Source organism: Oryctolagus cuniculus, chromosome 10 (assembly GCF_964237555.1).
Source record: "Oryctolagus cuniculus chromosome 10, mOryCun1.1, whole genome shotgun sequence".
In the NCBI taxonomy this organism is placed as follows: domain Eukaryota; kingdom Metazoa; phylum Chordata; class Mammalia; order Lagomorpha; family Leporidae; genus Oryctolagus; species Oryctolagus cuniculus.
The window spans coordinates 113,485,624-113,501,603 of NC_091441.1; the positions used below are offsets into that span (position 1 = coordinate 113,485,624).

Sequence of the window (15,980 nt, forward strand, 5' to 3'; positions counted from 1 at the left end):
CGCAACCCATATTGGTGCCAGTTCAAATCCTGGTTTCTCCACTTTCAATCAAGCTCCCTGCCAATGTACATAGGAAGGCACTGGAAGATGACCCAATTGATTGGGCCTCTGCACCCACCTGGGAAATCTAGATGAAACTCCTGGCCCCTGGCTTCCATCTGGCCCAGTCTTGCCACTGTGGCTATTTGGGGAGTGAAGCAGCAGATGGAGGATTCTTCCCTCTCTCTCTGCCTCTACCTCTCGTTCTCTGAAACTTTGACTTTCAAATAAATAAACAAATCTTTAAATAAAAGATAAAGTTATTTTGATGAATTTTGTGGTTTCTGGTTCTGAGAAAAAGTTCTAGTCAAAACAACTCCTCGTTCAACCCCCACCTCCACCCCTACAAAGAATTTAAAGTGAAATGAGGTCTCTGTTACGAGGATTTGTTCTGTGTCCATTAGCGCTGGATCAGCCGGTGCTGATCCCACACGTTCTGCAGTGTGCTGCACCAATTTGTGCAGAAGGTGATCAGCAAATGCTGAGCTCCATACCTTGCATTCTGCTTCAGAGCTTGGAGAACTAAGCTTTTAAAGGGGTGGTGCATGAGTATGAGAGTCTGAGGTGTCATGGGAGCCCCAGCCCAATGCATCAGCCCTCACACCTGCTCATCAGGCTCTCCCACCTGCATAGTTGGCCCTCCATGTCCTTTGGGTTCCACATTTGCACAACCAACCAACTACAGGTTGAAAATATTGGAGAAAGAATTAGGTCTGTGCTGAGCATGTACAGACTCTTTCCCCTTGTCATTGTTTCTTATATTTTTTATTTATAACTTGTTGTACATTGTTTCCCCTTACATTGTTTCTTTATAACAACCACACACCATTTCCATCATATTAGGTATTACAGGTAATCTAGAGATGGTTGAAAGTATATGGTGGGGGCAGTGCTGTGGTGCAGTGGGCTAAGCCTGTGCCTGCACTGCTGGCATCCCATATCGGGCACCAGCTCTAGTCCCAGCTGCTCCTCTTCCAATCCAGCTCTCTGCTATGGCCTGGGAAAGCATTAGAAGATTCCAGCTCTCTGCTATGGCCTGGGAAAGCATTAGAAGATTGCCCACATACTAGGGCCTGTGCACTCACGTGGGAGTCCTGGCAGAAGCTTCTGGCTCCTGGCTCCTGGCTTCAGATTGGCGCAGCTTCAGTTATTGTGGCCATTTAGGGAGTGAACTGGTAGATGGAAGACTTATCTCTCTGCCTTTGTAACTCTGCCTTTCAACTAAATAAATAAATCTTTTGTTTTTTTAAAGAAAGTATATGAGAGGGTTTGGTATCTGGGCAGGGGAGAGTGGAGGTCTTGGAACCAAACTCTACAGTTATCAAGGGAGGACTATGTTGTGTCTTACTGCTTTAAAGGGAAAGTGGAGCTCCCCATTGGTACTGCATCTATAGTGTTTAAGCTCTCACCTCCATGTCTTGAGATTTTGGGTGTCCCTCGGGTTGTGATTTGTCTAGTGAAGGTCTCCTCTTGGTGGGGAGAGTAAAGCTGAACTCTGGAAGACATTGGATGATTTCTGCTTCCTGCTGCACCAGTGGAGAGCTGAGATGGAGAGCTGAGCCCCCTCTGCATCCCACCACCAGGAAATCTCTCCCACTTGTTGGCACTTCTGGTGTCCACACTCCTCTCTCTAAGCAAGTCTAGAGCTTGACAAAAAATGACAACAGCAGAATACAAATTAAGGAGTAACCCATTTCACTGGGAGAAGCACTCATCATCCCAGAAGGATTTTAAATAGATAATTCTGCTGGGGGAGTAAAAAGAGGACTCACATTGTGGTGATTTATCTTGTATGAATTGTATTTCTCAGGACTCTCTTCTGTGTTAGATAGACCAAAGCTATCACTTCTCTTAAAACTGTAATCACAGTATACTCTTTGCTAGGGTGTTGTTTCTGAAATAAGACTGCTTCCTATGTCTTCCCCTTTCCTATTGCCTACTGCTTGTCACCAAAGAAATCTTAAATGTTTCTTTCTTTGTTTTAATTTCACAGGTAGAGTTATAGACAGTGAGAGAGAAAGACAGAGAGAAAGGTCTTCCTTCCTTTGGTTCACCCCCTAAAAGGCCGCTACGGCCAGTGCTGCTTGGATCCAAAGCCAGGAGCCAGGTGCTTCTTCCTGGTTGCCTGTGGGTGCAGGAGCCCAAACGCTTGCCCCATCCTCCACTTCCCTCCCAGGCCACAGCAGAGAGCTGGACTGGAAGAGGAGCAACTGGGACTAGAACACAATGCCCATATGGGATGCCAATGCTACAAGCGAAGGATTAACCAGTGAGCCACGGCGCCAGCCCCAAATGTTTCTTTCTTTTTAACTGATGGCTATATTATTAAATAAAACTTAAAAAAACCACAACCAAAACAAAATTCATGGTCTTTCTGTCTTTACATAAACAGGAGCTATTTTTTACTTTTGAACTTTCCTTTCTGGTTCTTGTCTTACTGCATTCATATATATTTTTGCAGTGTTGCAATTTTTTTTTGTTTGTAGCTTCTTTCACTCAGCAGACTAAAAATATTTTCCAGTATGGATATATACTTTTAGTAATTGTCTTTTTTAACATGTAGACTTGTACTGTTCATGTTCCATTTTTACTCAAATTCTTAGGTTTCCATGAGTTTTGTTGTTAGTATAATAAGAAACTTTATGCACACCACTGATGTTGTAATACTTAGTAAGAATAATTTCCCAAGGGAGGGATTATTGGGGCAGAGGGTCTCAAATATGTGTACAGCTCTTGCTAAATAACACTTTCTGTGGATTTTCTCTATACCAGCACGGTTGATGGCTTTTAGTCCATCTCTATCAGCATTGACCCTTATTAATTCTCATTTCTCTTGTGCTAGAGATGTGTAAAAAATGTAATTTCAGTAATTGAAATTTGGATCATTAGCAAATGTGATTGTTTTTATGTTTTGTCATCCAGTGAGGAGTCTCTGCTTATAGATTTTGTCTATTCATAAGGCCAGTTTCCCATTTCTTTCTGCATTTGAAGGATTAATGGAAAGTAGGTGGCTTAACATTTTCTAACAATGGCTTTTTATTGGGTTTGGGGTCAAGCTGTCATGAGATAGCTGGGTCCAGGTTCTTGTCTCCAACACAAGAAATAATTCAAGCACAAGATGAAGGTAAAAGGGCCAGCATTGTGGCACAGCAGGTTAAGCCAACACCTGTGATGATGGCATCCCATATGAGTACTAGTTCATGTCCTGGCTGCCCCACTTCCAATCCAGCTCCCTGCTAATGCACGTGGGAAAGTAGTGTGGCCTGGCCATTGCAGCCAGTGGAAAGAAGATTCATTCTCTTTATCTTTTTCTCCCCTCCCCCAACTCAGCCTTTCAAAAAAACAAAATTTTATTTAAAAAAAAGATATAAATAAAAGCTAGCAAAAGAATAGGTTGTATTTGCATGCAAAGCAAAAGTACACACTTAGGAAAGAGTACAGGCACACTCAAGTGTGAGCTGCACCCAACAAAGTTTGAGGCCATCCTTTTATATGATCTGGGGGCAGAGGAGAAGGTGTCTGAGATGGGGCTTAATTGAATATTCCTAAGGGACAGAATATACCTTTTTGGAACTCACTGCAGTGTCATGGTATCAGGTGTATGATTGGAGTAGGAGTGTCAGCCAGGGTAATTTTATTATAACAATTATCTAAAGGTCATCTTCAGGATGTAGTCAGCAAGAATGTTATAGTTGGCTAGCACTGCATCTGGGCAAGGGGTTTCATGGAAGCTGTGGTTTTCTGCTGTATGGAAAACTAGGATGAGAGATTTGAGTAGAGCAGGCAGGGCTGCAGGGATTGGAACTTCAGCTCCTCCTTACTAGTTACCTGCTTGCATTTGTTGGTTTCACATCTGGTGAATGAGATGTCTACATTTGAGGGAAGAAGCAAATGACTTGGTGAGATTTATGTAGGAATAAAGATTTTTCAGGCCTGGAGCTGTGGTGTAGTGAGTTGGACATCCACCTCCAGGGCCAGCATCCCTTGTTGGCCCCAGTCCAAGTCCTGGCTACTCCACTTCTGATCCAGCTCTCTGCTTATGGCCTGGGAAAGCAGTGGAAGATGGCTGAAGTCCTTGGGGCCCTGCACCCACGTGGGAGACCTGGAGGAGGCTTCTGAATCCTCTCTTCGAATCAGCCCAACTCAGGCAATTGTGCCCATTTGGGGAGTGAGCTAGCAGATGGAAGACCTCTCTCTGTAACTCTCTCAAGTAAATAAATAAATAAATCTTTTCAATTAGTGATGAAGGTGCTAAATTTTAATTTGTAAGTAGTCAGGTATCAAATGATTCTCCAGAAGATGGTGTGATTCTACAACAGACTGATATGTTGATAAGAACCATGTGATTTGGGGGGCTTGGATAAGAAGAAAGGAATGAGTCTTAATATTCCTCCTGCTGAAAGATTTATTCTCTTGAGCTCATCAGCAGTTATATCAGCATCTCCCTCTAGAATAATATCATCTCTTGTCCCTGCTCTGATGTCATTTCCCTCATGAGATATGAGGGTGGGAGGCACACTGTAGAAGGGAATCTTAAAGATTTTCCTTAATTTATGTGATTCCCTGATGTGTATTGAGAAACATTCTCCATGGATCTGGTTGTTTTGTAACAATAGGTCACTTAGCATATCTGGTCTATCATATGGCTAGAACAGATGTCTGTTTTATATTTTTTACTTAACAATTAAAATTACTTTTGAAAAATGGAAAGAAGAATCACTGTGTCTTTTTCTGCAGATTCCCCTGTGAACTACTCTGCCATAGGAGTGAACTCTCCCTACCAGCTGACTTACCAGCCTTCCACAGCCTGTCTGAGCTTTTCCCTCTCAACTGGAAAGGAAACCAAAAAGAAAATAGGTGAAAATGGCTTCCAGCAAGACTTTGTGACCCTCCTTTAGAAGTACAGGCAGGTGGGATAGAAGATGAGTAGTTTGCTGTGTAGCATCTGTAGGTTGTTGGGTGATTATATTTGATTTTCTGGTCCAAAGATCCAAGACAGCTGCCCTGGCTGGAGACCCAGCAGTGAGGGATGCAGATTGTCTCAGAGCAGTCATGGAGCTCCCACTGCTGCATGGTCTCACCGTTTGAATGCGACCATGTCCTCCATTCCCTGAAAAGCAGTTCCCCTCCCCTGGCACCACACCCCCCACCCAACCTCCATGTTCCCTCCTCTAGAGGATCCCAACCCCAACCCATCTGTTTAGGGACACCTGGTCCAGTCCCACACAAGTGGGGCACCTCAGATCTGAACAGAGGTATCTGTATGCCAAAATGAACAGACTTGTTTGTGTGTCCCTGATGGGACTAGTGTGTGAGGGCAGCAAACAGAGGGAAGGCACACTCATGGGACAGGATGGCTGCAGATGGGAGCTAACAGGACAGCAAGTGTGCAACTAGCAGCTTCAGGGCGGAGCAGAGGAGCCAGGGCTGTGGAGAGCAGACCTCCCTGGTGGGCTGTGAGGACAGGCTGGGAGGATGGCCAGGGTAGGGAGGGGAGAATGGTGCTGGCAAAGGTGCGGAGGGAGGGGAGGGCAGGTGGCAGCACTCAGACTGTCCCTTTGATTCCCACAGATGCTGCAGGTAAGGCTGGAGGTTGAGAAGCGTGGATGTTTCCTAGCCCTGTCCTGGCTGGCTCGTGATGCACATTCCTTGGGCCTCACTCTCCTTCTGGTAAAAGGGGGTGTAGTTGTGTGGGGTCTCAGTGTGCCCCAATCTGGCCACCACTTAGGTGGCTGTCATGTTATTCCTTCTTTTCACTCCCTGACCATCTCACCCCTCTGCACTAGCCGGTCCCTGACATGCCCTTCAGGGTCGACTTGCAGTGTGATGTCTGTTCTGCAAGTGGCCAGCCCCCGATTCCTGTCCCTGAGGAGCACCGGTCCCCCCACTCTGCCAGGTTACTGTGATGCTCAGGGGATGCTGCTCCTGGGCTCTTCCTGGCCCCTGCCACCAGTGAGCAGGACGTTTTGAGAAACCATTTTCTGCAACCCCTCTCTAACCTCTTTTTTTCCTCTCTAAACTCTTTCTCTCCAGCTACAGGCAAATCTAAAGCTTTACAAGATGTCTTTACATCACTTCCTCAAGGAGTAGTAGCATCTCCTGACGTGGAGTTCAGGGATCCTTGCCCAGAGGCCAGGGAAAAACTGAAGAAATTATGTCGCGCCATGTAAGCAGGCGAGGTGGTGGAGGTTGAGGTGGGGGACAAGAGCAGAGATTCTCAGCCCCACTCCTGACTGAGAGCCCAAAGGGGTAATCATGGAAACATGTTAACCCTGCCAGGAGTCACTTGATACTACCTGTGGTAGCCCCAGGGGTGACAACCCTTGCATGTACACATGTTCCTGTTCTTACAGTCTCACCCTCGTATCTGTGGCTTCATTATGACCTGGCTGCAATCACAGCAGGAAGGCAGTAAAGATGCCCATTTTGCAGATAAGAAAGTAGAGGCAGCCCAGACAGGAGGGTGGATGAGGAGTTAATTGATCTCACTCAGTTCTCCAGGCCTCACACCAAAGCCCTTCATCTCCACAATATGCTGCTTCACCAGTGATGCACCTTTGTGTGGCTCCTTAAAATTTGCAGCCATTGTGTCCTGAGGATTAATTTCTTAGCCTCATTTGTCACGTGTTCTACTACAAAAGAAAAAAAACACACCTCTTATTCTTCCCCCCACAAAAAAAAAGACATCGATGATTAATGGTATTTATGATTTTATAGGTTTTCCAAGGGCCCAGACCCTAAAGTATTTAGAAATATAATCACATTTAATAACCCAGTCAGATAAGTCAAATATGTTTGCTGAGGGGTTACGGGGCCACAGCATGGTCACCGGCAGCCACTCAGCTGGCCTCCTGTGACATTCCAGAAGGAGACTCTCTTGCTCTGGAAGCTCAGGGCTAGGGGTTGAGCAAAGTCTCCAGTTCTCCCAGACCCTGTCTGCACACAGGCCCACTCCTTAGTCCTCACCACCACAGTCAAGAGAACAATCAGGTCCTGGAACAGCCTGAGTTCTTCCTTTAAGTGCTACATTTAAGGATGAGGGAGGATAGAGTGGGGAGCAGGCGATGGGGTGGGAGTTGTGGGGGATGGGGAGGGTCTATCGAGAGCTCCCTGGTAAGTGCAGCCAGTAGGTAACAGACACATTGATCTCCTCCCCTGCAGAGAAGCTGAACGGGCCTCTTGGAAAGGGAGGAATATCTCCTACCCCATGACTGTCCGCAACTACGGGGCAAAGATACCCTCTCAGCCAGTGTCGACCCTCAGGATGGACCCGCAGACCCCAACTTCCCATCATCCTCATACCTCCGGTGCTCACACCCACCAGCCTTCCACCCACCATGCTCAGTGCAGACAAAATCCTCAAAAGCAGAAGGTGCCCAAGAAGCCCATTAAGTTGCATTACACCTTCTATGATGGGTCTTCCTTCGTGTAGTATCCTTTTGTATCTGTGTCTGCAACCCTGCCCCACGGAATGATGGGGCTTGTAATAGCATAAGGATTTCCTTGGGCTTTTCCTTTGATTGAGAAGCTTGGTGGTGGAACCTCCAGGGCGTTAAGAGTTTGTCCAGGTTAGAATCAGGAGGGTCAAAGATGGAGTACCAAGTTTTGAGCCTCCAGTTCAATTCAGATCAACATGCATATACCACACCCCAGCTGCTTGTCCTAATCTTGTCAATGCAGGCTGGAAATATGGCCATCATTCCTATCTTTAAAGTTAAATATAATGAAAATCTCTTCCTCAGCCCGGGTGAGGTGGTAATGATGCCCTAGATATTGTGGGGTCTTCATCCTCCTGTCAGCTGTCTCAGCTTTCACTGGGGTGAAGCCTCCCTGCTAGGCTTGGCCAGCACTGGTGGCCTCCTTGCTTTGTTTGCCTCTTCTTTAATTCTGAGAGTTTGGAATTGAATGACCCTGTCAAGGAAGTCTTATTATTTGTCTGATGGGAAATGGATCCATTCATTATGCTCTTCTCAGCCCTGCTTCTAGTGTGTCCTGGAGCACTGAACACAGCTGCTGCTGCTGACGGCTTGTGGATTTTCCTCTCCCTGCTTTTCTGATCCTTCACTGCATTTAATAGGGTGATTTCCCTGAGCTCCTCAGGAAACTGCGTCTATGAATTAGGTTTCTATTAGTGTTCTAGGGATAGGGATGAGTTAGTGTATGATCAGGTCATAACACCTCAGCCTGCTGGAATCTTTATTCTCTCACTTATCCCTGAACTCCAAGGCCCTGCTGGAGGTTACAACCCCAAACTTTTGCTGCATTACTATTGGCATTCTGACTCATAGGCCAATGAAGATCACATCCTGTCGGTGAATACATTTTCTCTTTTGGAATCCCAAGGGGCTGGGAACAGTTCTTCTTGGGGATACTGTACTAGTCCCTTGATCTCTGTGCCTCACTTGTCTTGATTAAAAGGTGAGGAAGCTGGACCCAGAGATCTTAAAGGAGAAGTTCTGGGGAGGTCCAAGATGTCCGAACAGGGGATAGCCACACTAACAGTTTCTCTGGGATATGAAAAGAACAAAGGAAGGACCATATTTCCAGGAGTCTGATGGAAATTTTTGGTGGAGAAATAAAAAAACAATGAAGACTCCATGGGGCAAGAGGAGAGAAGAAAGAGACACCGCTGTGAGCCACCATCATACTATGTCAAGGTAGGAAGAAATTGCTGCATACTCCACCACTCACAGTTACAGTTGAGAGGGAATTCCAGTTACCCACTGACTTTTACCTCAGCCTGGGGAGCTTCCTGGGGTCTGAGCAACTGTCAGACTTGGAGCAGGTAAGCTGCCTTGCTTCCTTCTTCTGCCCTGCTCCTGCAGAGTGCCATACTTGGCATCAAAAAGTCAGGCAATGCATTTCTGTTCCAAACTACTAGCATCAGAATCATTTAGGAGGAGATACCATCTTAGAAGTGAGAGGAGTCTGTGGCAACCCATGTCACTGCTGATTTTGCCTGAGGGAGAATCTTGCAGACTACGCTGACTTTCAGTCCCAACCGGAGTGCTAGCAGTGGGCAGGGTGCCCATCTCCAACCTTGTGAATGGAGAGCACATTGCCTACTTCCCAGCTGCTCCCAGCAACTAACAAAGAGGAATGCCATCCTAAAAAATGCAAGTACAGGCTACTGAGACTCATGTGAGCACGACTAGGGATTTTATCAGGAAATCACTGTGGCTGGCTTTAGAGGCTCAGAGTGCCTGTCAGACTTGGAGCAGGGAAGCTGCCTTGCCATACTTGCCATCAAAAAGTCAGGCAGTGCATCTCTGTTCCAAATTACTAGCATCGGAATCATTTAGGAGGAGACACTGTCTTAGAAGTGAGAGGAGTCTGTGACTGGGGTGGGGGGAGGGTCATTGCAAAGGATTGTGTGCTCACATTGAGAAATGCACAGATCCTTTGTGCAGTTCAGGCACCTGCATGGGTGTGTTGTGTAGCCACTGTGGACTCGTCCCAGGTGTTGATCACCTTGGCAGAGATGAGCTGAATCACTGATCACACCAGCCAATATGATCATACTCTTCCACCAGCCGACCAGGGAAGAGATCTACCATGTTCAACCTGGTTGTCACGCTGGACTCTTGCACCACCCTCCAAGCACTGACCAGAGCTCCCTGTCCCCACCCAGCACACACCTCTGAATATTCACTGACAGAGCAGATACTCCACTAAGCCATAGAGGCATATTTCAAAGGTAACAGCCATCAAGAGGAAAAAACCAATAAGTGGTTCCACAAATCCCTAAATAAACAGAAACATGAACAAGAAGACAGTATGATTCTCCCAACGGAACACAATACTTCAGCAATATTAGTATATAAAGATTAAGGGATTGATGAAATACCTGAAAGGAATTTAAAAGAATGATCGAAAGGTTAATCAAAAACAATGAGAGGCAAATTCATGAGTTAAAGAGATCTATGCACAACCTGGCTGAAAAATTTTGCTGGGAGATAGGGACATTGAAGAGAATTCAAACTGAAATATTAGTAATGAAAAATTTATATGTCAAATTAAAACATACAATGGAAAGTCTTAACAACAGATTTGGTGAAGCAGAAGAAAGAATATCCAAGCTAGAAGACAAATCTTTGGAAATATGTCATACAGAGAAGGAGGAGGGAAGGAGAAGGAACAATTAGAAAAAACTGAAATAGTGTTTGAGATTTATGAGATACCATCAAATGACCTAACATACAGGTCTGAGGAGTTCCTGAATGTGTGGAAAGAGAGAATGAATTTGAAGGCCTATTCAGTGAAATAATAGGAGAAAACTTCCCTAATTTGGTGAGATGGACATCCAAGTACAGGAAGTGCATAGAACTAATAGACATGACCAGAAAATATCTTCACAATAACACATTATAGTTAAACTTTCAACATTAAAACAAAGATTCTGTAATGTGTATGAAAGAAATGCCAGATTATCTTCAGAGGATCTCCAATTAGCTGATTTCTCATCAGAAACCCTATAGGCTAGGAGAGATTGAAGACACATAGTACAAGTCCTAAAAGAGAAGAAACTGAACCCAGTATACTGTATCGCTTCCAAAACAGATATTGAAAGAATTTTTCACCATTCAACCAGCCTTAAATCATACTCAAAGATGTGTTGCACACAGAAACAGAGAAATATAGTCAACATTATGAAAGAATGTGAAGACAGAAAAATTCCCTTGTAAAAGTACAAAGGGGACCAGCGCCACAGCTCACTAGGCTAATCCTCTGCCTGTGGCACCAGCACACTGGGTTCTAGTCCCGGTCGGGGTGCTGGATTCTGTCCCGGTTGCCCCTCTTCCAGGCCAGCTATCTGCTGTGGCCAGGGAGTGCAGTGGAGGATGGCCCAAGTCCTTGGGCCCTGCACCCCATGGGAGACCAGGAGAAGCACCTGGTTCCTGCCTTCAGATCAGCGTGGTGCGCTGGCCGCAGTGTGCCGGCCACGGCGGCCATTGGAGGGTGAACTACGGCAAAAGGAAGACCTTTCTCTCTGTCTCTCTCTCTCACTGTGCACTCTGCCTGTCAAAAAATAATTAATTAATTAATTAAAAAGTACAAAGGGGCTGGTGCCATGGCTTACTAGGCTAATCTTCTGCCTGTGGTGCCGGCACACTGGGTTCTAGTCTCGGTCAGGGCGCCGGATTCTGTCCCAGTTGCCCATCTTCCAGGCCAGCTCTCTGCTGTGTCATGGCAGTGCAGTGGAGAATGGCCCAAGTGCTTGGGCCATGCACCCCATGGGAGACCAGGAGAAGCACCTGGCTCCTAGCTTCAGATCAGCATGGTGCACTGGCCGCAGCGGCCATTGGAGGGTGAACCAATGTCAAAGGAAGACCTTTCTCTCTGTCTCTCTCACTGTCCACTCTGCCTTTCAAAAAAAAAAAAAGTACAAAGGAAATCCAAAATAAACAATAGGAATATTGTGAAAAATGGCAAGACCAAGTCATTACTTAATAATATGAATGTAAATGGCCTAAATTATCCAATTAAAAGATACAGACTGGCCAAATGGATTAAAAAACAAAACCCTATTTGCTGCCTGCAAGAAATACACTTCAGCAACAAAGATACACAAAGGCTAAAAGTGAAAAGACAGAAAAAGATATTCCATGCTAATGGAAAGCAGAAAAGAGCAGGAGTAGATATCCCAATATCAGACAAAATAGTTTTTAACACAAAATCTGTTAAAGAGACAAAGGTATTACGTAATGATTAAGGGGTCAACTCAACAGGAAGATGAGATGTGACTAAAGTAAATGTATATGCACCCAGTGTGCCTGGCAATTTAAAACAAATGTTAATGGATCTAAAGGAGACATAAACTCCAATATAGTAATGGGGGGGGGTGCTTACACAGCACTTTCATCAATGGGCAGATCAACTATACAAAAAAATCAGTAAAGAAATAACAGAGCTAATCTGCACTATGTGCCAAATGAACCTAATTAATATATACAGAACTTTTAATCTCTCAGCTGCAGAAGACATATTCTTTTCATCAGTATATGGAATTTCTCTAGGATATACCATGTGCTAGACCATAAAGCAAGTCTAAACAAATTTAAAAAATTGAAATCATACAATGCATCTTTTCTGACCACAATGGAATGAAGCTAGAAATTAACAACTTAAGAATATCTAGAAAATATGCAAACACATGGAGACTGAAAACATACTCCTGAATGAATAGTGGGTCATAGAAGAAATCAAAAGGAAAATAAAAAAATTCCTGTAATGAATGAATATGACAACACAGCATACTTATGGGATACAGCAAAGCAGTATTAAGAGATAAGTTTATAGCAGTTCGTGCCTACATCAAGAAGTTAGAAAGGCATAAAATAAATTATTTAAAAATGCATCTCACCGACCTAGAAAAACAAGATCAGGCCAAACCCAAAATTAATAGGAGGAAAGAAATAATTAAAATTAGGTAATAAATAAACAAAATTGAAACAAAAATATAAAACATCATAAAGAGCTGGTTTTTTTTCCCATAAAATTGATACATCATAGGCCCAACTAAGCAATAATAGGGATAAGACCCAAATTAATATAATCAAAGATGAAAAAGGAGATGTTAGAACAGATACCACAGCAATAAAAAGAATAATGAGAAATTATTGCAAACAGCTATATGCCAACAAAATGGAAAATCTAGAAGAAGTGGATATATTTCTGGAATATACAATTTATCAAAATTGAATCATGAAGACATAGAAAACTTAAATAGTCCAATAACAAGATAGAGTTTGAATCAGTAATAAAGGCATTCCCAGAAAGGAAAAGCCCAGGACCAGATGTATTCACTGCTGAATTCTGCCAAGCTTTTAAAGAACTAATTTCAATTCTTCTCAAACTACTCAAAACAATTAAAAGGGAGGGAATCTTCCCAAACTCCTTCTATGAGGCCAGCATCACCTTAATTCCAAAACCAGAAAATGATATAACAAGGAGAACTATAGACCAATATGATGAACATAGGTGCAAAAATCTTCAGCAAAATACTGGCTAATTGAATCCAAAAATACATCAGCAAGATAATTTACTCAGACCAAGTGGGATTTATCCCTGGTATGCAAGGATAGCTTAACATACAGAAATATCTTAATGTGGTACATCACATTTAAAAATTGAAGAATAATGACCATACAATTATCTCAATAGATGGAGTGAAAGCATTTTGGTAAAATATAACATCCTTTCATGATAAAAACATTAAGCAAATTGTAGGTAGTAGGAACATTCCTTAACATAATCAAAAAATATATAACAGACCCACAGCTAGTATCATATTGAATAGGGCAAAAATTGGAAGCACTTCCATTAAGATCCAGAACCAGACAAGGATGTCCCCTTTCAACATTGCCTTTCAGTATAGTTCTGGAAATTTTAGCTAGAGCCATTAGGCAAGAAAAAGGAATCAAAGGGATACAAGTTGGAAAGGAGGAAGTCAAATTATCCCTGTTTGCAGATGACATGATTCTCTACATATAGGGGGGAAACCAAAAGAATCCACTAAGAGATTACTGGAACTCATAAGAGAGCTTGGTAAAGTTACAAGACATAAAATCAATTGCCTTTGTATACACAGATGATGCAATGGCTGAGAAAGAACTTGTAAGATCAGTCCCATTCACAATAGCTACAAAAATTTTAATACCTTGAAATAAATTTTAACAAAGATGCAATGAAAATTACACAACATTAAAGAAATAAATAGAAGACACAAAAAATAGAAAAATCTTCCATGTTCATGGGTTGGAAGACTTAATCTTGTCAAAATGTCTAGACTGCTCAAGGCAATTTACAGAGTCAGTGTGATCCCAATCAAAATACCGATGATTTTCTTCTCAGATCTAATGCTAAAATTTATATGGAAACACAAGAGATCCCGAATAGCTAAAGCAGTCTTAAACAACAAAAGCAAAACTGGAGGCATCACAATACCAAGTTTCAAGACATACTACAGGACAGTTATAAACAAAACATCTTGGTACTAGCACAAAAATAGATGTGTAGACCAATGGAACAGAATAGAAGCCCCAGAAATAAATCCATGCATCTACAACCAACTAATCTTTGACAAAGGTGTTAAAATCAATCCCTGGAGAAAGAACAGTCTCTTCAGCAAATGGTGCTGGGAAAATTGGATCTCCACATGCAGAAGTATGGAACAAGACCCCTATCTCGTACTTTATATGCAAATCAACTCTAAATGGATCAAGGATTCAAAGATCTAAATCTATAACCTGGTACCATCAAATTACTAGAGGAAAATATCAGCGAAAATATGCAAGACATTGGGGATAGGCAAAGACTTCTTAGAAAAGACCTCAGAAAGACAATAAAAGCAAAAACTAGACAAATGAGATTATAACAAGCTACAAAGCTTCTGCACTACAAAGGAAACACTCAGCAAGGTGAAGAGGCAACCAGCAGAGTGGGAGAAAATATTTTCAAACTATGCAAACTATGGATTAGTATCCAGGATCTATAAAGAGCTCAAGAAACTCAACAACAACCAAACAGTCCATTAAAGAAGTGGGTAATGGACATGAACAGGTATTTTTCAAAAGATGAAATTCAAATGGCCAACAGACACATGAAAAGATGCTCAGGATCACTAGCCATCAGGGAAATGTAAATCAAAACAGCAATGAGGTTTTACCCCACCCCAATTAGAAAAACTATCATCCAAAAATCAAAAAACAATAAATGCTGATGAGGATGTAGGGAAAAAGTTACCCTAACACACTGTTGGTGGGAATGTAAACTAGTACAGCCATTGTGGAGGACAGTATGGAGATTACTCAGACATCTGAAAATAAATCCGCCATGTGACCCAGCCATGTGGTACCTGGAAACTTACTTAAAGGAAATGAAATCAGGTTAAAGAGCTATCTGTACCCCCATGTTTATTGCAGCTCAGTTCACAATAGCTAAGATATGGAATCAGCCCTGATGTTGATCAACAGATGACTGGATAAAATGTGATATACACACACACACACACACACACACATATATACGCACACACACATGCACACACACTGTGGAATAGTACTGAGCATAAAAAAATAACTAAATCCTATTTTTTGCAACAAAATGATGCAACTAGAAACCATTATGCCTAGTGAAATAAGACTGTTCCAGAAAGACAAAAATCATTTGTTTTTCCTGATTTGTGGTAACTAAGCATAATTTTTAGTTTTTTTTTTAATTTTAGTTTAGTTTTAGTTTTAATTTTAGTTTTTATATACAGAATATATAAAATGTAACATAAGTGAAATTGATATTTTGAGATTTGATTACTGTTACATCTCTTTTGTATACACTAAAGGAACAGTGGTTTTTCTACTTACAGCTTGTTGAATTTTTTGTTTAGTGGAGTGTTAGGTTTGTGATGATAAAATAAACAGAAAGTATGTCATTGTAAAAATTAAAAAAAAAATGAAGGAGGATGGAGGGTGGCAGGGTGGGTGGGAAGAGGGTAAGGTGGGAAGTATCATTATGCACTTAAATTTGTATCTATAAAATACATGAAATCTGTTTACCTTATCTACATTTTAAAAAGGAGAAATTCTGTGTTACTGTGTCTTATAGACAAAACAAACTGGCTGTTTGATCTGTGTTGAGTGCAGAAAATGTTTGGAAAATACTCATGTACTTTGTGGTCTCCAGAGAACAGAGCTTAGGACTTAATCCTTTTTTCAGAGCGTAATTTTCAAATCTCTTAGGTAGGAATGATTCTATCTTGGTGTATCTTTGGTGTATCTAAAAGCCTCAACCTGCAAATGGTTTGCACTTTGTCAATTTCAGACTCCAGAACCATTCTAGTATTAAATTTACTCATTCACTCATGTGGATATAGTGGTATCTCATTGTGGTTTTGACCTGTTTCTAATGTTTAGTGATGTGGAGTATGTTTTCATGTGCCTTTT

The 15,980-nt window shown here is 42.4% G+C and overlaps 1 protein-coding gene across 1 annotated transcript in view; it reads left to right on the top strand.

The window, feature by feature from the left end:
- Positions 1 to 15,980, top strand: part of LOC100359295 (uncharacterized protein C3orf20) — a 79,736-nt gene that overhangs the window by 19,287 nt on the left and 44,469 nt on the right. Inside the window, exons 4-6 of the mRNA XM_051852573.2 lie at positions 4,777 to 4,896; positions 6,079 to 6,205; positions 7,201 to 7,470. Of these exons, the coding sequence (XP_051708533.1) occupies positions 4,777 to 4,896; positions 6,079 to 6,205; positions 7,201 to 7,470 (517 nt within the window). The remainder of the gene's footprint in view (positions 1 to 4,776; positions 4,897 to 6,078; positions 6,206 to 7,200; positions 7,471 to 15,980) is intronic.